We start from the raw sequence: 26,766 nt of genomic DNA, 5'->3' as shown, positions 1-26,766 counted from the left end.
ATCACTTTCTGCTCTTAAAATAGATACTATGCAAAGAAAACTAACGACAAAAATCATCACAAGCTCCCTGGTGGTACAGATGCTTTTCTTTTTCCTGATTCTGGAGACTGTTTAGACAGAAAGTGCATCATAGTTGCTCCATTAATATTTCTGAAAATGTTAATGGCTAACATCTATCAGGCTCTTCATATGTCAGGAACTTTGCCAGAAACTGGTAAATACAATGATCTCATTTTACCCTCACAGTAATCCTGTGAGGTAGGTTTAGTATTATCCCTATCTTACGATGACTGGCATATACTTGACTAGCACTTAGTGAACACAGGAAGAAAGAAAGGATGTAGAGATTGAAGGGTAAATGAGAGAAAAGAAAGTGAACAGGCCTCCTACTATTCCTTAGAAGTCCTATCTGGGTAACCAGTGATTTCAACTCCCTTAGCAAACACTATTCTCTGACAAGCATTAATTGCCCCACTTAAATGGACCTGTATGAAAAGGAAACTATACATAAATATTACCTTTTTCCATAGGGATTATTTTTGGTAAGTTAGGTGTTTTAAACCGAACAGCTTTCCTAAGATCATATTTCTTGAACTCACTCATTCCCAAGTATTTACCGAGCAATCACTGTGCATCAGGCACACATCTCGGTGCTGTCCTATGTGAGTAAATTAAACCCAAATATGGGTCCTCATGAGGCGTATAATCCACTGTGTGTGTGTGTGTGTGTGCATGCGCGCATGTGTGTATTGGAAGGTGTGTTGGATAAGACAGTCAATAACTAGTAAACAAACACATACATAAGATCATAATTTATCAGGATGCATGAGTGATTCAGTGGTTGAGTGTCTGCCTTTGGCTCAGGTTGTGATCCTGGGGTCCTGGGATCGAGTCCCACATCGGGCTCCCTGTGGGGAGCCTGCTTCTCCCTCTGCCTATGTCTGTCTCTCTCTCTGTCACGAATAAATAAATAAATACATAAATAAATAAACTTTTAAAAAATCATAAATTATCATAGGCATTATAGAAGTATAGACAGAGAAGTGAGGAGAGCTCTCCTAGCTAGAGTGGGCCCAACACAATTAGACTCAGGGAGGCAGATGTTCTGCTTCACATAATACTTACACTGCTAAAAATGCCATGTGAAGAATATTTGCACATCAAATCAATCAAACTCTCACTACGGAGTGTGAAACTTTACAACCTAATGACTTACTCCTGTCAATGACAGTTTGGAAAAGCAACACCATTTATTCTTTTCTGCACAAACACATTCATCGAAAAGGTCTTCCCACCACTAGAGGGTCAAGAATACGATACTAGAAAACACTGGAAAATGCTACACCTTCTGTCTGCTCCACCTTCATAGGCCCATCTCAATGTCTAGATTTATGGAATTCCGGGGGAGCCCCTTGAACCTGACAACACCAAGAAGGAGCCAAGGAATGCAGAACCTTTGAAAGCCAGCAGAAATTATATGCGAAAGATGGCAGCCCAGCGAAGTAAGGAGAAGTCCCTCTGATGTTACTTCTTACCTCCTGTTGCCTAATCTACTTTCAAAGGCCAGTAATGTAGAAATTCTCCATTTCTCAAACAACCCACCCGACGTAGTATCACTTTAATCTCTAAAGCATGAGAGAGGAGTCGTGGACAGTACAGGGTATATAAATGGCTTTGAAAGGTCAGTCAGAAAAAAGAAATAAATAAGGAGAGAAACCATGAGGAGCTGAAGGAATGAAAGCAAACCATGCTTTGAACTACCTGCCAACTTGAACGCAAACTCCCCCTGAGAGGCCACAGTTGCCAAATTAGCAAACTGTCAAGGTGACTGGTACCCACCAATGCTTGCAATGCACACTGTGCGCCTTCCTGGAGATGCCAGACACCAGGGGCAGATTTATCTCACAGTTTACCTTCTTGCATATAAGATTTCAACACACTTCCAAGCTCTTTCATCCTTTATCAAACACCAGGCCTTGCCTGGGGCCTTCGGAGATATTCTCCTTCCTTCATCTCTTCCCATAACCGCCCCCCCGCCCCGGCCCAGGTTCCTGTCAACAGCTGGGTTGTGTATAGGCCTGTTTGTGGAATGCCAACGATACGGTCACAGGACCACGAGAGCCACTGGGCATGCTGAAACAGGGCAAAGTGTGCAAAGGGGAGAGAATGGTCCCTTTTGGACTTTTTGTGTGGGATCAAAGAGAACTGGCAACTGAAAAGGACCTCTAAAAATAGCCAAGTCCTTAAAAAGAAATCATGCAAAAAGAAACAAGGTTTATACTGTCCCACTGTAGACCCTGTGAAAACTAAGCCCTGGCAGGCTGGTGCTAGGACGGCCTAATATTTTTCTTCCTGCCCTTTGTCTAAGATACCCACTGGGTCCCTCTGCAAATCCTGGGCCCTGCTCCCCTACCTGCTTCCTCTGCATAGTGCTAGAAGCCTCTGCAGGAATGTAGCTCTCCTGGGGCACAGCCAGGGCCTCCATGGCCCACTTTCAAGATCCAGAATAGACTCTGACATATTAAACGAGTTCCATGGGGTTTACATTCCTCCTTTGTATCCAAGCACCTTAAACACAAAATCTTATGCCAGGATTGCTAACCATTCTTCCAGAGATGCCTGGATATCATCTGTCTGGCAGAAATGTGAGTTTTGTCCTTTTTCCTCTTCAGTGCTTTGAATGAGCATGGGACCCTTGGCAGTAAGGCTGCTGGACAGAGGGGCTGACATAATACACTGACGTCTTGGGGCTCAGGGTTTTGCTCTTGGCTAAGCCACAGATTTGCTTTGATAAGCTGTTCAGCCTCTCTGTGTCACACCTCTCTTGGCCAGAGCAAAAGAGAAAGGGTTCATCTATCCCACATAACAGGATGAACAAAAAATACAAAATGATTATAAAGTACTTTGTGTAGCATCTACACAACAGGCATCCAGAGATGTTGCTTATTCGTATAAAATGCTTTGTGAAATGTGAATAACCAATGCATTAAACCATCGGCTCTTATTAACAAACATAACAACACCTTCTATTTCCTAGGCACTAATTACATGTGAGGCTTCCCTTGCTCTATTCCTTCTTCATGGCACCAGGATGAGAGCAGTATGCTTAACAGCGTTGTTTTACAGATGAGGCAGCTGAGGATCACAAAGGTTAATGACTTGCCCAGTCATGCAATCAGTGAATGACATAGCAGAAACCCAAACCCAGGTCTATGAGAATTTCCCTTTTTCCTGGCCTCTCCCAGCCCAGTCTGAAGTAGGACCATCCACTGAGTTCCCCCAGTGGACTCTGGCCTCACCCTAGCCCTTTGAAAGGAATGGCAATTGATTCTACTGTGACAAAGGGTCAGGAGGGATTTGACTGTCCCTGGGTCATCTTGGGGAAGCATCACAGTGACAATCAGAAAAGTGCTGGTGGGAGTATTTATAGCTGAGAAAGGGGGACTGTTCTGTGTCAAGGGAGGAACTTGCAAAAGACTTCATTCAACAGACACAAGTATCTGTCGATGGAGCTACATGAGTTATAGGGGCAGGGAGGGTGGGGGGGGAGTAAACAGAAGAGAGAAGCTAAGGATCATTCATCCAAAGGGCCTTTTGTCTTTTTCCCGTATTTCCATGGCAGTTAAAATTATGGACTCTGCAGTCAGAAAACCCTACGTTCAGATCTCGGCTCTAACATTGATTTATCTGTGTGACCTTAGACAAACTATTAAAACTATTTAAACTCTCCAAGCCTTGGTGTCCTTAGCTGCAGACTGGGGATTAAAAGGCAATGCCTTGAGTTCAGTTCAGGGCAGCCCCCCTGCTTAGTATTAAACTCTGGGACATGACCAGGCTAGGGTAGATGATTACATGGGGAATATTACTCTATTCATTTATCTCCCAGCCTACAAAAAGAGAGAAAGAAAAAAAGAAAGACAGAAAGAAGGAAGGAGAAAACGAGGGAGGGACAGAGGGAGGGAGGAAAAGGAAAAGCAATGCCAACCTTAAAGAACTTCTCTGAGGATTAATTAATTAAAATACTGTATGTAAAGCACTTAGGACAGTACCTGGTACATAGTAAATGTTTAAGAAAAGGTCTTGCAATATTTTATTATTGATGGACTTATCTGATTATTTATGAGTATGTCCAGAACAGCCTATTGGGAAACATACGGTAGGGCAAGCCCTCAGCATTTCCAAAGAGATAACACATATTTCAAAAGACTGAGCTTGGAAAGCCAAATTTTGTAGGTCATGAGGGAAGAACAAGAAACACCTAGCAAGCCGACCATCTTCCTATGAGTTGGGAGGTCTGCTGTCTCTGAGAAAAGAATGTCCTTGAGGGCTGGTTCTGGAGATTGTAACTTGCACAACATTTTCAGAAGAGTTTTGGAGGCACATCCACAAGGGAAGGCTAGAGGATGGGCCGAGGGCTGCCAAAGCCCCTGCAGAATCACTTTGCATTTGGCTGGAAGCCCAGGGCTCTAAAGCATCAGTCTGTAGAAAAGATACTTCCACGTAAGATGTGTGTGGGTCCTCAGCATGGCCGAGAGCCTGCAGGATGCTCTGTACTGGGGTACACCATTAATATTCAAGCAGAACTGGGGCTTGCTCTCCATGACGCTGCGCCATGGAGGGCTCTGCTTTTCCTCTTGGAGGATGTTTTCTCTAAGCATTAGAATAATTCCTGACGTCCAACTGAATAACGCTCTAGGGGGGTCAGCCTTTGGGGGATGGATAAGCCCCACTGCAGAGAATTAAAGCTCCAGAACGCAGGGAACAAGTAATGGATACTGCAGGAGGTCCCTGGGAATGTATGTGTCTCTGCTTCTGTGTCCTACTCCTCATGAAGGAGTGTGGGGTCTAAGACTGGGACAGAGCTGCTGGGTGATACAGCTGGACTGGATTCCCAGGCCCCCACTTCTTGCCAGCTACATGTGGTCCAGGCATCTATGCCCCTCTTACTGGAAGCTCAGCTGTATTGATCTAGTATAGCTAGATTATAACCTCCTTAAAGACAGATGCTATGATTTCTACTGCAGGCCCGGAAGCCCTTATCTGAAAAGGTTGAGGGCTAGATCTCTCTGAGGGATTTTAGAAAGGTTGTTTGGTACATGTGTTGTATATTATGGGGCAACTTCACTGGGGTCTGGGCAGTCCCCCATAATCAAACACACTGGTGATTCTGCACCAGATTACACAAATATACACAAAGGGTGACAAATAAGGACTTTAAATTGTCTCAGGATGGTTTGGGTCAGGTTTTGCCACAACTTGAGTTATGAAAGAATGTCTATTTCTCAGAGCTTTTTGCATTTCAGAATGTGGAGTAGGGATTTCAGGTCTTTTTTCTTTTTTTTCCATTTCTGTTTCTTTCTCTTTATTTTCTTTTTTAAATTTCCAGAACAGTCTGCCTGTGGCAGGTGTTGAGTAGAAGTGATTGGAGTCTTGAGGATGATACCTTCATCTCCCTCAAATAATATTTGATCCTGGAAGCCAAGGGATGGTTTATTTTCAGTGACCTGCGGATTCTTGAGGATTAGAAGGATTCTAAATGAAAGAACAGGAGAGAAAGACATTGAACCCACAGGCTCTCTGTCATCCTGGAAAGTCACACACAAACCCATGGAATACACTGAGAATGGTCACGAGTACATGATATTCCGTGCTCAAGGAAATGAGAGGAGGGCATCACAGCACATCAGTGGCAAGGGCAAGCCTTAACCAATCACTTAGAAAATTATATTTTTTCAAATATTGCTAAAGTATTAGTAAATGTTAAAATCAAGTTTGTTCAATCCTAAATCAATAGCACAAGTGGTTGGCAAAATGAAACAAGATACACAGAGAACAATAATCAAGCTAACATCTGTGAACACTCTTTAAAACACAAGTTTTCAAACGTTGGGCTTAGCAGTTTATTTTACTTTTTTTAATTAATTAATTAATTAATTTATTTATTTATTTATTTATGATAGTCACACACAGAGAGAGAGAAAGAGAGAGAGAGGTAGAGACATAGGCAGAGGGAGAAGCAGGCTCCATGCACTGGGAGCCCGACGTGGGACTCAATCCCGGGTCTCCAGGATCGCGCCCTGGGCCAAAGGCAGGCGCTAAACTGCTGCGCCACCCAGGGATCCCGGGCTTAGCAGTTTATATGAGTGATCACTGAACACAGCAATTCTGTGCAGTAGCTAAGGGGGCCCCATCCTGCAGATGGGGAAACTGAGGCTCTGTGAGACTGAGTGAGTACTTTGCTTGTGAGTATCCAGCCAGGACTAAATTGGACTCTAGTAGTATGTTGGTAAATCAGCTGTCAGAGAGAAGGAAGGAAGGAAGGAAGGAAGGAAGGAAGGAAGGAAGGAAGGAAGGAAGGAAGGAAGGGAGGGAGGGAGGGAGGAAGAAGAGAGAAAACAAAAGAAAAAAGAAATGAGAGAAAACAGCCCAGATTTATACTATTTTCTAAGTTCTGTGGTGTAAACACTCTCATACAAGGGTTGATTTCAAGCTTTACTAACCAGCTTCCAAAATTCCTGAGTATTTAAAAATTGGCTTTTACAAATCTGTAGGAACCATCTCCTGCACACACGGTCGAGTCCACCCCACGGCCACATCCACAATTTGCTGCCAACTTTGGAAGATGAGATTTCAGCTCATGGAACAAAACAGGCCTGAGAGCAGCACACCAACATGCTAGCCCCACCAGTCAGCCCAGCTTGCATTCCTACCCCAGACCTGGTACAGATCACTGAGGGTGGAGAAAGGGAGAAAAGACAGAAGAACACTCTGTCTCCTTTTCTTCAAGCAAACCTTCCTTCACTGGAGGGTATGACTTGGGTTCCTGCCAAACTGGCACTTCTTGGCAGAAATAATAAAACCTTGGATTCTTTTTTAAACCCCACAAACTTTTGTCTCAGAGAGATAAATAGGTCAAACTTGAGACTAAAAGATCTGACCCTTTTTTGAGATCCTTAAATCCTCAAATATGGCCTTTGAAGAAGTAAGAAAGTGTCTTCTACAAGTTGGGGAAAATGTCTGGGTCTGCTTTCAACCAAGGGTAGGATATTCCAGCCTAATTTGCACTCATATAAAAATACATTTAGGCTCTTGGTTTAGCCTCTCTGTTAATACCGGCAGGATCCCACCTTCTAATTAGGCCTTCTGATAACATGTTTCCACTAGAGGCTCCTAAAGGAGGGATTGGCCTGGTATTCAATCAACAAATAAGAGGAGAACGAAATTACATGCAGGCATGTGCTAAATGCAGGGCCTAGAAAAAAAGGCATAGCTTTTATTCCAGAGCTTCAGAGACTAGTGAAAGAGACAATCAGGTAACCTTAGTTAAATTATATTCCTTCCCTTGTTCGACAAATATTTATCAAGGGCCCATTAGATACCGGCATTTTGCCAGGTACTGGGGATACCATGGTGAGCAAGACAGATTGGTTTGTACTCTTGTGGAGCTGGCGGTCCAGTCATAAAAGGAGACGTTAATTAAATAATCACAAGAATGAATGTGTGATTAAAAAATGAAGTGAGAGCTCTGAGGAAATGTTAAATGGTCCTACGAGAACTGGAGGCAACTGACACAGTTAAAGAAAGTCAGCAAAGCCTTCCATGAAGGCTTTGAACTAAGACTTGAACTAAAACGTCGGAGTTAACCAGACAAGTGGGGGAGAGGGAAAGGGAGGAACAGTGCTCTAGAGAGAGGGAACAGTGCAGGCAAAGATCCTACGGTGAACAGGAGTGCGGTGGTTTCAGGGGAATGGAAGGCCAGTTTGGGGAAAAAGCATGGTGGGTGGTAAGGCAGGGGAGGAAGCCAAGGCTGGTCCTCAGAGCACTATAGGCCCTATTAAGGACTTAGAACTTTTATTTTAGGGATGTCTGGGTGGCTCAGTGGTTGAGCGTCTGCCTTTGGCTCAGGTCATGATCCTGGGGTCCTGGGATCAAGTCCCACATTGGGCTCCTTACAGGGAGCCTGCTTTTCCCTCTGACTATGTCTCTGTCTGTCTGTGTCTCTCATGAATAAATAAATAAAATCTTTTTTTTTTTTAAGAACTTTTACTTTAAAGCAAATGGTTAGTTTTATTTCTTTTTTGTCACTGAAATATAGATGACGTACAACATTATATTAGTTCTAGGGGTGCGATACACTTATACATATTATGAAATGGTAGAGATAAGGCCTTAGTCTGCACCCAAGCACTGGAAGACACTGAATGGTCAGTGGGAAATATTTGTGGCAATTACAGCCAGGGCTTTCATAGGGTAAATGAAGAGCTACTGTAAGAACATACAGGGAGCTAACATTGGTGTATGTGGTGTGGAGGAAGAGGAGGGAGGCTAGGGCTGGGGGGTGCACTTTTATCGGCTTTCTGGAGGAGGAAATATATTAGATGAATTTTTGAAGGATGAGTATGACCTAGCCAGGCCACGGTGGAAGGTGGAGGGAGAGAGAGAGCAAGAAAAACTTCTGAGTGAGTGTGAGGGTGTGGGGGTGATTGCAAGAAGAACAAGCCAATAAGAGACAAGGCAACAGAGTTAGGCAGGGACCCAATGATGAATGCCTCACGGGTCATGGTGGAGTCTGGGTTTTATCCTCATGGCAGCAGAAAACCCACTGACACAGACAAAGATTCTCAGCAGGAGAATGATGATCAGACACATGCCCCTAGCAGCAGAGTCCAAAGTGGGTTGGAAGGTTGCAATGCTGTAGAAGGCAGACCCCGTCTGCCTGCCTTAGCAGCCCAGGTGAGACAAGGTGTTGCATCTGTAGGGAGCAACCACAGTGTAGATGGAGAAGAGAGGATGATTTTAAGAGACATTAAAAAGGTACAGTTGAGTAGGCTTTGTCACCAGGGGATGAGTAGGAGTGACTTCTGCTCTACCCACAGAACATTCTGAACAGAATGGATTCTTCTACTTAAAGGGGGCAGGGTTCCCTTGGTTGCTCACCCAAATAAGCTTGTGAATTGTGCATTTCAATCTACACCCTTATTAATATTTTCTGTGTGTTTGCTTTAACATTTGTGACAGAAAGGTACTCAAGTCTCCCACCAAACCATGGTGGATTTGCCAAGCTTTCTTCACATTTTTGTTAATTTTTGTTTCATATGTTCTGAGGCTATGTCATTAAGTATACATAAGTTTAAAGTTTTTATATCTTTCTGTTGAATTATTCCACTTATCATTACGCAGTGATCTCTTTTACTGTTGATCATTCTTTTTGCCCTAGACCTAATTTCTCTGATATTAACATAGCCACATCAATTTTTACTTCTTATTAACACTGGTATCTATTTTTCATCTTTTTGCTTTTAACCTTTCTGTGTCCTTATGTTTTAAATATGTCTCTTGTAATCAGAGTGTAGGTAGAATTTTTAAAAATCCAGTAGCTAGTACATTTAGCCCATTTACATTTTATCATGATTATAAATATATTTGGATTTATTTCTGCCACCTAATTTTGAGCACTGTTTTAAATTTTCTATTCTTTTTCTGGATTCCTTTGGATAAGTAGTTTTTTGTTTTGTTTTGTTTTGTTTTAACCTTGTTTCCCTTATCCCTAACAGTTGCTGGTTGAAATCACTGCATTCTATTTCCTTTCTTTCAGTAGTTACTCTTAACATTTATATGCATTTAATATTTAACTCAACAGAATCTAAGGTTAATTACTATCTCTAAGAGTTAATGCTTTTGGATGATGCCATTGATAGAAACTTACAGCCTATTTGGAACCAAAGGTGAGAGCTATTATACATACACTTAGTTGGAGGACATATACCCAATAATCAGCTTTATCAGATGCCTATACATCTACTTTTGGTGGCATTATACATTTTGTAAAATATTCTCTTTCATGGGTATCCTGCATTACTAAAGCAGTGACAGGAGTTTAAAAAAATACATCAGTGTTTGCTTTTCCTTGATTCTTAGAACCTAACATTTTTCCTGCTCGCTTGACTACCAGGACCAAACTGAGCACAAACGTCTCCTAAATAGTGGACTTCATAAATGTCACTTCAACAACTGTCCATAAGCTGAGAACTGAGTCTGAAATGGTGACCCGGCTTCTCTCTTACATAACCATACCTTACCTTTACCTCCTTCACCCTCCCTGCTATGTTTGTGGCCTAAGTGATGGGGAAGGAGCTAAACTAATTTCTCCCAAACATGAGAGGGAATGAAAAACTCTATCTGCATATCAACTGGAAAATTATTTCAAATCTAGCATTCAATGGCCATTGACCTAGACCACACCAGGCTTCAACTAGCTCAAGATAACCAGTTATTCATATCTCTTATAGGTCGGGTCACATTTTTGTACTTTCCAAGTGTTACAAATACTGTGCCCATTAACCCTTCAGACAACTCTGTGAGGGTAGACAGGATGGGGATGATTGGAGGAAACATCTCAGAAGGAGTGAATGACTTGCCTAGGTTCCCAAAGTCAACTTGTGCATAGCTGGGGCTGCATGGTGTTCCTCACTATCTCAGATTGAAAAGTGACTGTTGTGTTGCAGGGCAAGACTGTATATTTATCATCCTGTTCATGTGTCAGAGTTCAAGTTCTCTTTGAGCAGCTACAGATGACAAAATATGCCAGCCTTAGCACAGATATTCCAAAAAGCTTCATGTTGCCCTCACTTTGGTGTCACTGAGAAGTCAAAAAATCTTCTGCCTTTCCCTAAATCTCACCAGTGCCCCAAATCTCAAAAGGCTGGGCTTAGCACACAGTGATGACATGAAGTCTACTGGGCTTGATATTTTCCAGCTCCCAACAAATATACACAGATAACCTCCACCCCTGACAGCCAACAAAAAAATCATAACAAGAAGCAGAATTATAAATTTCTATTACACTTAATGCCTGATTTCATGTAGTTAATGGATTCATTTATTAGAGCAATTTGTGAAAATCCCCAAGGGCCCATGAAAGCTGTTGCTTAATGGTTCCTTACTCTCATCTTTAAACAAATACTGAATAGGCAAGGAACTTAGCACTATCTACTGCTTAGAATATAGGTAAGTGTAAATAAAGCCAAAAACATAAGGGCTTTTTGTGCCTCTGGGGTTTCCTTCAGCAACAAAAAGGGATTTCATTTTCTGTATGTTTCAGCTGATTCATAAATCCCACTGCCACAGCCTATCAGCTTCATGTTGACTCAGGCTGATTTTCAGGAGTCACTATGTTCTCCCTTAACTTTCCAGCTTTTCACCCTGTGAACTGCAGGATGATGGGAGCAATTGAAGTCAGTGTGCCCCCCATCATTGTCCCTCTTACTGGGGGGAACAGGCAGAGAACAGAGTCGTAGCTTTATAACTGCAGGGTGTATGTGATGGGGAGGAGAGGGATACCTGAGGACCTGCTGGCCTCTGGCCAAGGTTGTTCAGCTGGGGAGATCTCCGTAATGATGAAGCCCAGGCTGCGTGGCTTATACATTGACTTATACATACATGAGAATGTGAGCATTAGGACATCCTTAGCCAGAGCTGCTGCCTCCAACCCCAGGAGCCTCAGGAGTATCTGTTTCCTCTTCGTATTAAGGGGACAGAAGCAACGGTGCAAATGCATAGTGCCAAATCCATACCCAACACTTAGAAAACAACACAACGGAGAACCCTCACTGGTGCTGGATCTAGAAGGGAAGCCATCTTTGCCACCCACATGGTCAGGGGCACACAGAGACTTCCCCTTGAGGAAATCCACGGACAACAACAAACAGAATCCTGTCCACCAAAGGCTGACAATACAAATGACTATCTGTACAGTTAAATGGCAACCACCAGTCTCTAGTTATTATCTCCTGTACCAAATTAAGTATACAACTTAGCAAAGGTTTTTTTTTTTCCTTGGGGGGAAGAAAAACAAAAAATATTTATTATCTCTTAGCTGTACTTCAAGGCACGGGAATCTGATCACTGTTGCATGTTAATGGAGAGGTGATGGGTGAAGATGTCCAAGTTTGGAAGAATTAAACTGCTTTATATCAGAAGGGGATCCAGAAGTGAGTGGAGTGAGGAAGTAGAATGAGAGAAAGATTGAGAGGGTGGGTGAAAAAGGGCTGAGCAAAAAGGTAGAAAGAGAAACCGTGAGAGGGAGAGGTGGGCCCACAGATATAGAGACTTGTGGATTAATGAGAAGGGTTTGGAAGAGTGTGGATTTGGAAAATGTGCCCCACAAGTTAAAGTGTGGATGTAAAAAACATTTTCAATCTGTTACTCTATTATCTGAAAAGAGCTGGACAGAGTTTCAACATATGTGAAGGGGATATTTGGGATGGCCTGACTCTAAATATAATTTATGTACCATATGCAAAATTCTCCTTGGGGGTCGTTGGAGAGACTGCAAAGCAAAGCTGAAACAAGGGACTGTGATTTGTCCCTGGGACTGTAGACTGAAGACATGGACACAGACATTAAAATGCCTGGAGCAAAAGAAACAAATAGAGGCTTCCAGCATGAACCCTACTGCCAAAGTCACTAGGACAAATTATTCAGATTGTTGCCTTGATTTATGATGGAAGTGTTTTCCATGAAAGCAGCTTTATGAGGCTGCCCTGGGAACAGTTAGGTGGATGAATTGATGGATGGATGGATGGATGGATGGATGGACAGATGGAGGGATGTATGGACAGATGTATGAATCAATGGAAGGATGGATACATGAATGGAGTGAGGCAGAGATGGATGGTTAGTACAGGGCATGCAGGAGGCTGGTGGGCCTGTTCTGAAGTTCACAGTGCTCCCTAAAGTCTGGTGATGTGGGGGTCTCCTGGGGAATGAGGACTTACCTGGAGTCCTGCTTCAAGGTTGACATGAGGACAAAAGTTGGTGGTGACAGCCAACATCTGGGTCACAGATTAATAACTTAATGAATAAAAAGCTCATGGGGGCAGATGTATGTGCCAGACAAGAGGTAAAAATCCCAATTGCAGCAATGATACTGCAGTTTCATTGAAGTCACTTCACTGAGGGCAAGTGATGGCTCTGTTTCAACACACTCCTTTTGAGGCTCAGCACCACCAAGTAGAAGCTGTTGACCTTGGAGAGGCCATCAAACATCTATAAGCTTCTGTGTCATTTTAGAAAAAATGGAGATACTATGAATGTCTGCCTCAAAGAGTAATAAAGAAGGTTACATGAGCTAACCTGTACCCAGAATATGTCAGTGATGATGATCATGATTATTGTAAGGCCACTTGATGATCATTATGTACAGTCAGCACTTACTCACTCTGGTAAGGAAGCTCCCACAGCAGTTTCCTAGCTCCTTTTCTCCTCTTCCTTGCGTAGCCCTGTAGTCACCAGTGCTTTGCTCTCCTAAGTGGTGAGACAAGAAGATGTTTTAGAATTCTAACATTCATTAGTTTAGCATTTTAAAACTGAGCCTTGTGTCACTGATGCATTTTTACACTGATAATATAAATTTCTACAGAGTGTGTATATACAATATTAGAGGATCATAATGTATAATCTGGTGGCATCTGTGTCAGAATAACTATGTCTCTCTAGAAGATACGTAGGATGAAGATGGCCTCTGTACAAGGGACAGACCCACCTTCTCTGTGTGATATGAGGACGTAGGGGGAGCTGGGGAAGCATAACTGGTAGATGCTTCATAACGATCGGTCTCATAAAACCTCCTTTGGTAGAGTGTCTGCCCTTTAGATCCCCACATAACATGGGCCAAGTGCTTGTTCCCCACTCTGGTTCTGCTCCCACCAGCAAAGCCTTTACACATTAACCCGAGGCTGTCCCTATTGTGGGTGGTCTGAAAGACCTCCATCCCTTTTCCTAGGGGTCCCGAACACTCAGGTTCTCGGAGCTATCTGTGTACATGGGGCCGGCAGTCCCCCAGCCAAAACTGTGGGAGGATGGAGAGCAAAACCTCAGTGCCGGCCTCTCGGCTTTTGTGGGTTTCAGCCAGTGCCCAGGTGTTATTTTAGTGCAACTTCAGTGTTTAATTTGAGGATATGTGTGGATCAGAAGGAGGGACCAAGACATTATTTTTTTTTCCCTTGCCCAAGTGATTAAATTTGAAATTCTAAAAAATGCACAGCCTGGACCAAAGCTGTGTCCAATTGGGAAGTGAGAAACGTCCTGAAAATCCCTCCCATGCCAGAGACCTTTCTTCCTTAACCGCTGCCCACCACCCAGGCCTGTTTCCTGTGGCCATCACCTGGGCAGTCTGTGGTTACTCCCCGACTCAGAACCCTGAGCGCTGAGGCTCTCCTTCCCTTCTTGAAAGGGTACGCGGCACCTTTGCCAGTGGGACATTCTACAAGGTTGTTTAATTTCTTCCAGCCTTGAAAGCACCATAACCAGCAGCTGCAGAGCCATGGCTGAAGGGGAAATCACAACCTTCACTGCCCTGACGGAGAAGTTTAATCTGCCTCCGGGGAATTACATGAAGCCCAAACTCCTCTACTGTAGCAACGGGGGCCACTTCCTGAGGATCCTTCCAGATGGCACAGTGGATGGGACAAGGGACAGGAGCGACCAGCACAGTAAGCACCCATCTCTCTTGTGGCCTCCTGCCTTCCTGCTGTCTTCCTTAGTCAAGGATGCAAGAAGGGAGGATGTGTACCTATGGGTACCCTTTTTCTGCATGACACACTCAGAGGCAGGGTGATATAAATGTGCACAGGGTCTAGGTTTGGATAATAACACACTGTGAGAGCTACAGTCTACCTAAAGGGGTCCTATTTCAAGGTTTTAAAAGGACTATCTGTTGACCTAACACAACTGCTTTGAGATCTGATATGGCCGCCAGCGTTCAACTGTTCTGGGTTTCTGTAACTAGTGAAGAAAGGCCTGGCTCCCAAGGCTGGTGAGGGCCCCGCCTGCTCTCTGACAGGAAGAGCCACATGGGGCAGGGGCAGTGAACCCTACACAAAGACATGGGCTCAGTTTCATGTTAACGGACTCTCCAGGTTATGTTTCCACTGGGCTTGATTTGTGAAATCCTAGTTCATAATCATAGTCTTACACATCATAAATTATGCAGCTTTTGCTTGGCCTATCATGCAGATGTGGTTGTGGTGACTGGGAGGGGTAAAGTCATTCTCCAGACCTTATAGAAGCGGGAGGGCGGGAGCAATGAGAGCCAAATGCTGACTATCTCTTCCAGGCTTTCCTGCCAGCTCAGCTCTCAGATGGTGTTGATAAATGGAGGTATGACTTTAGAGAAAAGAATCTTCTTGACTATCTAGGAACAAAAATCTCTTCCTTCTGCTTTAGTACTTCTCACAGTGGTGTGTACATTTGATATTAGGGGTCTGGGTCCTATCGTGACATTATCAGGGATTCCCTGAGCACCACTGAAGCATTAGCTGTTATAGAGAAGCCAAAAGTCAGAACTGGTTCTTGCTTAAAGGGTTAGTGATCTAAGGGTAAAGCACACTGTGAATCAAAAGAAGAAATGCATACGGGAAACCAGGAGATAGATAATAATAGCAGAGATAGTAAGTGAGGTTCTATAGAACAGGCTTTAAATGGAATGCAAACTACTGACCTTGATGGTTTATATACCAAACAGTCTTAATTATTCGTGTAATATGCACCAAAGGTTGCAGACTGGAAGCACAAATGACCACCTCAGTGGTGCTCATTCTACTCTTAGATGCAAAGGCCATGGGGTGGAGAAGCCACCATTTATGGATTAGAAGGCATTGTCTCTTCCTTCCCACTCACCAGGCATACCCTTGAGAAACGGAGGAGGAAGGCTGATGTTGGGGCTTGCAGCTGCAGGGTTACGTTTTCAGGGGGTTTTGTTTTGATGGCTTATCTTCCAAACGGCCTAGAGAATGCCTTATACTTGATGATGAAAACTAGGTACCAGAGTGAGGCAAAAAAGACTCCATTTAGTACATTAAACAAATATATCTAAGTAACATTTACTGCAAATAAATGGACTTAGATTGTAGTCCATTGTGTGAGGCAAGCTACACAATTCATGTAATCTGCCCCCACACCACAAGGCAAAGAAGCTTTAATTCCTTTGGAATTTTAAATGTTTCTTATAAGTCTCACCCATTTTCTGAACCAATGGGAATGCTCTCTGATGCTCAGAATCTCAAGGGAAAGAACCATGATGATGCGTTCCTCAGGGTTAGACTGGCTTTTCTGAGAAATCTTGAATTCTGGGAAAACAAGACACTACAATTAGGACTTCCAAGTACTGGAATTTCTGTACAAATGGCATGTGATTTCATTGTTGTCATCCCATCATTAACATTATCGATTGCATTCTGGGTATGTAACATTGGGACAACTTCTGCAAGTGCTGTGAATTCAGCCGCCTGACCTAAGATGTCAAGAACCCTTGGAACTCAGCACAAGAAGGCCATTAGAGTGGGTGTGAGGAGGTCTACATCCAAGTAATGCTGGATCGACTATTTGCCAAGTGAACCTGGGCTAATTATGTAATCTTCCTGGCCTCACTTTTCTCACTTGTAAGATAAGACTAATACTCATTTGCCTCACTGGTTTCTTAGGAGGATTAAACGAGATAATTGAAGAAGAAAGTCCCCAGCACAGTGCCTGGCTCAGGGTAACAACAGATCAGTACAATATTGCTGTTGTCATCATATCTTCATCATCATCATATCCGGACTTCCATATATTCAACCCAGCCTGTTGAAATACAGTATAGTATTTGAGGACCTTCACTTCATCTTTTCTATAACATTATCTCCCAGGAAGTTCAAGGGTCTAGATTCACATTTTGATTCAGGGCCTCTCTGGCAACATTCAGAGTTGTGTTGGCTTATTTATTTACTCTAGAACTAAGAACAAGGCCCAAGGAGGACAGAAATCAGAGTAAGGTGGGATGAGTGAGCAGATATCCATCTCTGTATTTGTCAATACCAGAAAAACAGGATAATCCACATACTCTCTGCAGACTAAGGGAGGCCCTAGATTTAGAGTCAGAAAGCTTGAGTTCATATTCCTGCACTGTCACTTTCTAACTGGAACAGCACTGAACAATGACCATTCTCCCCATTTTGCATAAAATGTTCTGCAAAATAAGTGTCAAGTTCCTCAGCCTAAGGACCCTTCCAGTCACCCCTCCTGTCTAGCACTCTAGATGTCTCCAGTGTTCCCAACCGTCTAATCTTGGGGAAAATATTGATATTCAGCTTTCTCACCTGGAGAATGGGAATAATAACACTGTCCTGTGTGTCTGACAGGCTGAAAAGTCTTAAAAGATCCTGCAGGCAGGAGGACTCCCGGGCATGGATGGACCCACTGAGTGTAGTTCTGTCGCCCTCTGCTGCCCAGTAGCGGTACTGCCACATACACTCTTCATTTCAAGGGTTATTCTGAATCCGAGTCCATCTGGAAGGCGCACAGGGTGGAGAGTGGATGACCCTGGCTGATTAGCACAGTCTGGTGAGAGGACGGTTTCTATTCCTAGATCATTAGTTTGAGCATGACTTGAGATTGTAGTCACAGGTACAGAGCCATACTCTTAAGACTAATGCCAGGAAGAATATTTCTAAAACCCAATCAAATATTGAAATAAATCTACATAAATTATACAAAATAGAACTGCATGCCTTCCAGCTCTACAAGGCAAAAAATAACTCTTCACAGCTTCTCTTTGTCTACAACCTGCGGATCTGCCATGGGCAAAACTAGGATGTTTTCAAAACTTATCGTCTTCCTAATTCCAGGAGAGTAAGTTTCTAAGTACCTAACACAAGGCCTTTTTTGGAGTGGTATGAATCTATGACAGGTGCTTGTATGCAGCTTGTATGGATTGCAACGTAGACCTGTGTAAAACGGCCCCACTGGTAAGAATCTCTCACCAGTAGGGAAGATGTTTTTGGTTTGCTCTTCATAACTCCCCAAATCATGGCTGTAGGCAATCATCGATACAGACTGTGGCCATCTGTTACAACGCCATTCTAGGAAAGCCAGGCAACATCAGGGTAAGAGCTGCAGACCACGAGCCAAGGCAATGGATGTTAAGTTGCAAGAAGATTCATGGTGACTCCTGTGGCTTCCCTTTGGGGCATGGGTAGATGGTGGCATCACCTTGAGAGGGAGGCTCCTGGAAGAGGAACAGGCAAAGGGAAAGATGACCCGTTCCATTTTGGATACAGATTTGAGGAGTTCCTCTTGTACCATCCATATCTCCTTGCAGTTATAATTAAACTTATCCATGTGGTTACTTAATGGTTTTCTCCCCCACTAGGCTCCCTGAGGATGGGGACTTTGACTCTTATAGCTCAACAATGCAATTTTGTGTCTAGTACATTGACTGGTACTTGGTATAATGCCCAATAAATATTAATTTGATGAGTGAATGAATTATATTGGTGGCAGATAAATTCAAATTCAACAATATATTGTAGATACCTATTGAACACCTGGGGAAGTGACTTCACAGGCCTCAGTTTCTTCATTTTAAAAACAGTTCCCATGCCATAGAAAAATAGGGACCTTAAAAATGTCATATACACTGCCAGGCACATAGTGGGTGCTCAAATAATGTTATTTATCATCATCATCACTCCTAGACTGACTTGACTTTCTTCCTATAACCACGTGATCTCTGCGGTCTGATAAGTTAAATGAATGTTAGCCTTGCTCACTGGATTTAGTGTTACTCTTCATCTCGGTGTCGCCGGGACTGTCTAGGTTTGAAGCTCTCAAGTCCTGGAATGTAGGAGAAATGTGCCCAGGCCCTGGCCCAGCCAGCCCTGGCCTGTCTAACTTCTCTGCTGGAGAGAGCTGTTGTGGGCAAAATAAGGAGGGGCTCCACGTTTGATTCTGCTCTTCCTGCTGGAATTTCCTCTCAGGCAAAAGGGGACATGATTTGTTCCTCAATAGGATGAATACCTGAATAGTAACTGGAGAAGAACAAGTTCACAGCATCCCAACTCTGCAGCCTCCTCGGTGGCCACACCCCCTTGCCTGCCCAAGCACACAAGAGGCTATGTGGGGAGCAGGATTCCTGGCACTGCTCACCGCACAAATGGAAATGTTCCTGAGCAAAGTGTGTGCCAATCAAATATTTATAAATCAAACCACATCCTAAAGGCACTAAAGGGAGTTCACTGGTCAAAGGAATGGTACTTTGCACTCTTTATAAGGAGCAGACTCCTCTTCAGTGAAATCCCTCCCGCCTCCTTGTTTTGGGGCAGTCCAGACTTCCAGTGTCTAGTGTGCTATGGCTCGGCATCTCATGGTAAAGGCGCTTTGCTCCCCACCAGCATGGGCTGAAAGTCAAGACGGCTTTCCAGATCACCAAGGTGGGCAGAACTGGGCCCTGTTGGCAGAAGCCAGAGAGCCAGGCAGGTCGGCAGCAGACTGCTCCCTTCTGCAGGGTGCTCCCACATCGGTGGGTTGTGATGCCAGAGGACTCTCTGCCCTTTCTCCCCTCACTCCTTATCTGGTTATACAGAGGAGATTCTTCTAGATAGACTTCTTTTTCATAATATCACACAGGCCATGGACTACATTAAAATTTTCCAGGCATCTTTTTTTCAGACCCTAAAGCAGAAGCAGACACCTTTACACATTCTAAGAAAAGTCTTTTTCATATATATATGTATTCCAAACCACTGGAATTTTTTTTCCATAAACTCATTTTTTTTCTTCTCCATCTTTCTCTAATGTTTTATGGAGCCCAACTTGTGGCTACGTTTTAATTATAAATGCCACTGACATAAAACAACCTCACCGAGTTCTGAATGAGGCTGACCTCACTTTGGGTAAACACGGCAAAGGACAGGAAGTCTCCAACCCAGAATAAACTAGGCACGTAATCTCTTTTGGCCTCTCTTTGGAGAGCAGAGGTGGGAAGCAGGTTTAAAGGCCATGGACGTGCTACAGAAGCAGAACCTCCCTCTGCACTCATCTGTCCCCTGAATGCACCAGTTGTAATCTTATCTTTAAAAATTTCTAGGGCAGGAGAGGACGATGCTATGATGGCTGGGGGCTTGGAACCACGGTGCGGCGCTCCAAAGCTCCCTTCAGCTTGGCAGTGGCAGGCTCATAAGACCTTTTCCTTCTTTCTATCCTTGGAAAGTAAGAATCATGTATCTTACTGTGAATAAGGTGCTGCTAAGAGCTAATGAAGGCACTGTGGAGAAGAGAAAACCAAAGATACAGACAGAATTCTCCAGGAAAAAAAGGTAGACTGCCTAGGTAGGGGCTGCTATATCCACCCAAAAGCTCTGGGTTCACCTTTATGCAGGTTCCTCCAAGTAAAAAGATCCGTGAAGGGATCCAAACTAGAAGCACAGGGCAGGGAAAAGCACGACCCACAAAGGTGGAAATTACGTTTCATTATTCTGACATTTATTTTTGATCAATGGGCCACTCCTAAACCAGCACACCCTTACGCATTTCCTAGTCAAGAAGCAGGACTCTGGATTCTACTGGGGACATGATGGTCACAAACCCACCAAGCAAACACTTACAATCTTCTTATAGCACCTGTTTTTGATAAGGCTTTATAAATCTGAATTTCTCTCGGAAACATAGGTGTATCTAGAGGAGCTTTTAAAAATCTGCTGGTGAGGGGAGGAGAAGAGGGTGACTGAGGGGAGAGAAGGCAGGAGCCCCAGGCAGAAGCAGAGCCTCTGTGCCTATGCAGGCCGTGGAGGCTATAAGAACTGGTGACCTGGGATCCCTGGGTGGCGCAGCGGTTTGGCACCTGCCTTTGGCCCAGGGCGTGATCCTGGAGACCCGGGATAGAGTCCCACATCGGGCTCCCGGTGCATGGAGCCTGCTTCTGCCTCTGCCTATGTCTCTGCCTCTCTCTCTCTCTCTCTCTCTCTCTGTGTGACTATCATAAATAAAAATTAATAAAACAAACAAACAAACCAAAATCTGGTGACCAAACAAAGAAATTTAAAAATAAAGAAATAAAATAGCAATTAAAAAGAACTTTTTTATTTAAAGATTTTATTTATTTATTCCTAAGAGACACACACAGAGAAAGAGAGAGAGAGAGAGAGAGGCAGAGACATAGGCAGAGGGAGAAGCAGGCTCCATGCAGGGAGGCTGATGTGGGACTTGATCCCAGGACTCCAGGATCATGCCCTGGGCTGAAGGCATGAGCCAAATGGCTGAGCCACCCAGGCGTCCCTTAAAAATTTTTTTAAAGAAAAATTGCTTCCATTTCTTCTGCTAAGTCAAAAGTGCCTATTCCCATTTCAGAACTGTGGAACAGTAAGTACTCCATGGACTAAATGACTTGTCTCATTTTTCAAAAAGCACTTGCCCTTTCATCTTCAGGACCTTCCTGTCACAGATAGCAAGTCCTAAATTCCCTGCATGAGATAAAGAAATGCTGTTCCTTCCCTTTTGCTCAGGTGTTAGTTAACCTGGTAGAAGGTGCTGGAAGGAACTGAGCAGAGAATCTGTGGCCCTAGGGCCCTCTCAGCCCTGTCCTGCCTCATCAGCTTTCCTGGCTCCCTGTCATCTGTCAAGAAGAACACCTTCCTGGATACCCGTGTTCGGGTCTACACAGTGCCTGGATCAAGCCTGAGCTGGGTTGTGGAGCATCACAGGAGCGGTCAGGAGCAAGAAACAGGAGCCTTGGCCGGCTCTGATTGCCTGTTGACTAAGAGCAGAGCCTTATACATCAACTATTGCCCCGAAAAGGAGAGGTCACAGTCACCAGCAGCCCCATCACCTAGACGGACCCAGAGTCAACTGGTGGCCGGGCTTGCCTCAGAATTGTGTTTTTAAAGAAATGAAGAGCTGGGACAAAGAGCAAGTTCCTCCCACTGCCCTCCTCCTCATCCTCCCCAGAGCAGCAACTGGTATGAGTTTGGTCTGACTCTACTGCACAGTTTCTCATTTTACTCCCTCTATATGCATGACCTATGCAGTTCTGTGTTTTTTACAGAATTTCATCAAAGATTTGCTATCAGTATTCTTTGCAATTTGCTTTTTTTTAAATGATACATTATTTTCTGCTTTTCTTTGAAAAAGAATATATATATATCTTCTATCTCTCTAATACATACGTGTAGCCACTCTATGTCCTAATACCTAATGCAGACATAGGAGAGAGAAAGAGAGTTTCTGTTGTAGCTGTTGCCCTTGTGTTGGCCTTTAGCTTGACAGCGCTGGGTTTCAGTAGCGTGGGTCTAGACCTCGGCGCCTCCCCCTCCCACCCCCCGGTCGAGCCCCCCCCCCCCCCCCCCCCGCCCCTCCTCGCCCCTCCTGGGCAGCAGCTGCCGAGCCTGCAGCTTCAGGGACCGGGGTGGGGGGTGAAGTGACTCCGGGGAGCGGGACACCTCGGCGGTTCCACGAGCGCCCCGGCTGGGTGTTACTCCTTCCTGCCAGGCCCGCTCGCAGAGGATATATGTTTAGGAAACCCAGCCAGAAAGAAATCCAGTGAAAATGAGCTATGAAACTTGGACATCCTGGAGAAATAATATTTACAGAGGAAACTCTTGAGACGAACTCTCACCAGTGCGACAGCCCTGGTGCTGGGCCCCACGGCCCAGGGCCGAGTCCGGCCCAGCCGCTCTGGCTTGTGTTTACCTCGGTGAGGCCCTCCCCGGCCAAGATGGGAGGCCGCAGACTGCAAAGGGGACTCTACCTACACCCCCTCCCCCCAGAAAGACGAATGGAGACTGTGTAAGACACAGAAGAGAACTAGGAAATGAAAAGCTCTCTAAAAAACCCTCCTTGCCGATAATGATGTGTCAGTGTAGGTTCATCAGCTGTGACAAATGTACCACTGTGACAGGGTGTTGATAGGGAGGGATTGCACACGTATGGCAGCAGGGAATATATGGGAAATCACTGCACCTTCCCTTCATTTTTGCTGTGAACCTTAAACTGCTCTAAAATATAAAGTCTATTTTTAAAAAATCTTCCTTGAGTACACACAAGGACCTGTCCTTTGGGATTTCTGCAGTTCCTATAACATATTTGAATAAATACCTACATAATGGGTGGGTAGTTGGAAAAATGTCCCAGGCAACTAACATCACTCCATTCTGTAGCTACAAATGGGATCCTGGATGACCATCCGCCATCTTGTATCTGACCTTGAACAGAAGAAGGTGCAAGAAAAGAGAATCTGGCTGGATTTGGATCCATCTTTCCCATGACTGGAGCCCAAGGTGTTGTATGAAAGAGAAGAAAAAACAGGATACTTGCAATACTCAGAGCTGGACTCTCGTCAAGATGTTTCTTTCTTTCTTTCTTTCTTTCTTTCTTTCTTTCTTTCTTTCTTTCTTTCTTTCTTTTTTTTTAGGTTTATTTATTTATTCATGAGAGACACAGAGAGAGAGGCAGAGAGAGAAGCAGGCTCCATGCAGGGAGCCCAATGCAGGACTCAATCCCAGGACTCCAGGATCATGCCCTGGGCCAAAGGCAGGCTCTAAACTGTTGAGCCACCCAGGGATCCCTCAAGATGTTACTCCTGATCCTAGTATGATCTTGGGTAAAACAGGCTGTTGGCAAGCTTCAGTCTTCTCACCTATAGGACAAAGCCTCTGTCACCTTCCCCCAGGGAATGCTGGGAAAAGCAGTGAAGTCACTGCAGCTCAGTGGAAATGACAGAAATGGTCCTGGGCCCTCTCCATGCACTAGATCATTTAATCCTCAAAACAAATGCATGAAGCAGATACTATCATCACACAGAAGCCAACAGAGCTACGTACCTTGCCCAGTGATCACACAGCTAATGCATAGCCAAACCAGAATTTGAATTCATGCAGTTTGATTCTGGAACCCACACATGAAATTGATACTGTTTATCCCATGATAGAATCTAGCACAATGCCTGCCACATTGAGGTGATCGATACACAGCCCCTTCCCTTGGTCTCTCTTAAACATGCAGGATTATGCTGAGAAACTGGCAGAAAAATATATGTAAAGCTTCTCTGAAAACCATCAAATCCAATGAAAATACAGAGCACTAAAAAAAGAAAAAAAATTATTGAGATTTTATTCACGTACCATAGAATTGACCCACTTATGGTGTACAAGTCAACGGTTTTTATATTCACAGAGTTGTGACTATCTCCACAATCAATTTAAGAACATTCATCAACTGCTAAAGAAACCCTGTACCTCTCAACCATAATTCCCCTTTGCTCTCCCCACCGTCCTCCTCAGCCCCTGGCTACCACAAATCCATGTCCTGCCTCTCTGGGTCTGTCCATTCTGGACATTTCATTTCAATAGAACCATAAAATATGTGGTCCTTTGTGACTGGTTTCTTTCGCTTAACATGTTTTCAAGGCTCATCCATGCTGTAGCACATAATAGGACTCCATTCCTTTTTACAGCCAAACAAGATTCTGTTGTGCAGCATTGCTATGGAAGGTATTGACTTGCTTCATAGACTGTCAGAGCTGGGGAAAACAATAGAGACTGAATCCAAAGCCTTCCCATGTTACTGAGAAAGAGTCTGTGGGCTCGAGGTTAAGGAGCCTCTCCGAGGTCACCCCACTGGCTGGTGGGAGATCCTGTAAAGCTCTCAACTTGGTCCTTCTTACTTCACCCCACAAAGCATTACCGGAAAGGTAATTCAAAGTGCACAGCTTACTGATGATGGACAGCGGAATCCTCTCTGCAAATGTTAGCCTAGCATCATCCATTCAACAAATATATCTTGGCTGAACTGGAGGGTTAAGCACTGTGTGAGGTGCTGTAGACCCATGGGCGACAGGACAGAGAAGGTCCCTGCTGTGTCTCCCAAGTGTACCTTCTCCCAAGGAGGCAGAAATCAACAAGCAAAAGCCAAAGTGACAAAAACAACTGTGTGCCGTATAAACTGCCACAAAGGAAACCAAGGCCTGAGAAAGATGACGATATGCGATCTAAGGTGGCATTGGCAGGGGCACGGTGTGTATGGACAGCAGTAGGGGACTGGGGTGGGGAAGGCCTCTCTGAGGAGGGGGCATTTAGGCTGGCGCCTGGAGGAGGAGAAGGATGCCTTTGATCGTATCAGGGGGAAGAATGCACAAAGCGTGAAGCGCATGCAAGAATCCTGAGGTGGGAGAGAGCTAGACGTGTAGGGGATGTTAAATGGGTGGGGCAGGGTGCGTGATGAGCGAGCAAGTCGTGTGGTGTGAGGCTAGCGGGGAGGCCCAGATCATGAGGGAGGCCTCCTGGCTTGTTGTCTCATGACTCCCCTCTCGGACTAACCCAAGTCAAGAAGACCCGTGGGAAAGGAGGTCAGTGGCTTCTGCTTTCCTTCCTGTGAATTAGATAAACGCCTGTGACCACAGGGAGCTAGAGGAGACCTGAGTCTCTGTAGCAAACACTCCCAAGAATAAGAGACGTGCATCTTTGGTAAGGGTGAGTAACGATGTATCACTCTTAGGATGAATCAGAAGATAAGGAAAACAGAGGGAAATAAGAAAATATGTCCATATTAATAAGGAAGCGGTTAAGATGATGGTATAGCCACGTAGGAGAACATGGTGCAGCTGACAGAAAGAATGAGGTTAACTCCTTCAGTACTGAACTGGCAAGATCTCCAGTTAGTTGTTAAGCAAGCAAACAAAACAAAACAAGGTACACAGTTGTGTGTGTATCATACCATTTATGTAAAAAAAAAAAAAAAAAAGGCAGGAAGGATAAAATGGATTTGCCCAGATGTGCATAAAGTCTCTCTAGAAGGAGATACGCAAAATATATGTAGGAGGGGTTTATGTGTTCGTCTCGGTCTCTCCTGATCCCTGGAGAATGTGCCCTGGGAGGAAGGACAGGGGTCTCATCTATCCTGTTTACCACTGTACCCCTGCTATTACACATGGGCGGCTGGGAGACAGAGGCAACAGAAGAGAAACTCTTCACATCTCCTCTTCTATGGTTTCCGAGTTCAAAATCTGTGAATGTATTTCTTATTCAAAGAAATAAAACATGAAAACAAGGAAAAGGCGATGAAAGGTCTCCAGCTGCCAACCGAAGCCTGGCGTTCCTTCCAGCCCATGCTGTCCCTCGGCCTCTGACTAGGCTAACCCTTCAGGAGGTCAGCTCGTCCTCCCAGAGAATGGGGTGCTCACTAGTCCTCACTTAGAGTTTCTACCCCTAGTAATAACAATGGCTGTGACAGTCTGGTGAGCAAAGAAATTGTCCAGAGAGTCCAGAGTTAAATTTTGCTTCTCAACTGTGAGCCATCAAAGGACCTCTCTCCAGAGCCACCAGGGGGAGAATGAACAAATGCAGAATCATTGAGTGGGTGTCATAATCCAGCTAGTGGTCCAGCAGTGAGCAAGGCTCCTTAGGGGTATTAATCAGTGTAAAGGGGGAGTTCAACTCAGAGGAACTTAAATCCTTGCTCTCAATCTCAGAATTTCCCAACTTCAACACTACTGACCTTCTGAGCTGAATAGTTCCTTGTTGTGGGGTCGCCCTGAGCACTGAAGAATGTGGCACAGCATCCCTGGCCTCTGCGTACCAAATGCCAGGACCACTACCCTTGCTGCAGCCAGCACAACCCAAAATGCCTCCAGACACGGTCCGATGTCTCCCGGTGAACAGAATCACCCCAGGGTGAGAACCAGTGTTCCCATCCCTGCATCTCCGGGCAACTGCTTTGTCTTCCCAATTAGAAGCTGGGGTTCCCCACTGCCTCTATGCCAGCTGGGCTGCCGCGGAGGCTGGCAGCTGACCGAACTTCATTGTGGGAGAGTTCCCTGAGTTACAGAGGCACCAACCAACCCAACTTCCTGGGAACCTCTCTGTCTGGGAAAAAGAAAGCTATCAGATTTTTAAAAATAACCATCTGCCCCTTGAGAAGCTCCCACGCCTCACAGGCAGGGGCCCTGAATACTCCACCCCC

At 44.6% G+C, this 26,766-nt stretch overlaps 2 protein-coding genes and 1 non-coding gene across 33 annotated transcripts in view; 2 read left to right on the top strand and 1 right to left on the bottom strand.

The window, feature by feature from the left end:
- The window catches only part of LOC144314033 (uncharacterized), a 287,113-nt gene that overhangs the window by 121,734 nt on the left and 138,613 nt on the right, over positions 1-26,766 (bottom strand). For 20 of the 28 annotated variants that reach the window (XR_013379678.1, XR_013379677.1, XR_013379688.1 and 17 more), the window contains 5 exons: positions 17,799-18,043; positions 17,136-17,325; positions 16,018-16,127; positions 15,679-15,815; positions 13,216-13,305 (listed from right to left, as the gene is read on the bottom strand). The gene's annotated coding sequence lies outside the window, so the exon portion shown is untranslated. The remainder of the gene's footprint in view (positions 1-13,215; positions 13,306-15,678; positions 15,816-16,017; positions 16,128-17,135; positions 17,326-17,798; positions 18,044-26,766) is intronic. The other 8 variants (XR_013379683.1, XR_013379684.1, XR_013379685.1 and 5 more) reach the window with 6 other exon arrangements.
- The window catches only part of FGF1 (fibroblast growth factor 1), an 86,418-nt gene that overhangs the window by 51,588 nt on the left and 8,064 nt on the right, over positions 1-26,766 (top strand). For all 4 annotated transcript variants that reach the window (XM_077897644.1, XM_077897643.1, XM_077897645.1 and 1 more), the window contains one exon: positions 14,290-14,492. In XM_077897644.1, the coding sequence (XP_077753770.1) occupies positions 14,324-14,492 (169 nt within the window). In that variant the 5' untranslated portion in view covers positions 14,290-14,323. Of the gene's footprint in view, positions 1-14,289; positions 14,493-26,766 lie in introns of those variants that run through there.
- On the top strand, positions 3,775-3,895 carry LOC144315020 (small nucleolar RNA SNORA36 family). The gene has a single exon (XR_013380837.1). It is a non-coding gene; the product is annotated as a small nucleolar RNA SNORA36 family (small nucleolar RNA).

Source organism: Canis aureus, chromosome 5 (assembly GCF_053574225.1).
Source record: "Canis aureus isolate CA01 chromosome 5, VMU_Caureus_v.1.0, whole genome shotgun sequence".
Classification (NCBI taxonomy): domain Eukaryota; kingdom Metazoa; phylum Chordata; class Mammalia; order Carnivora; family Canidae; genus Canis; species Canis aureus.
Note: the sequence above shows the minus strand (reverse complement) of the source record. Positions and strands in the feature narration are given on the sequence as shown.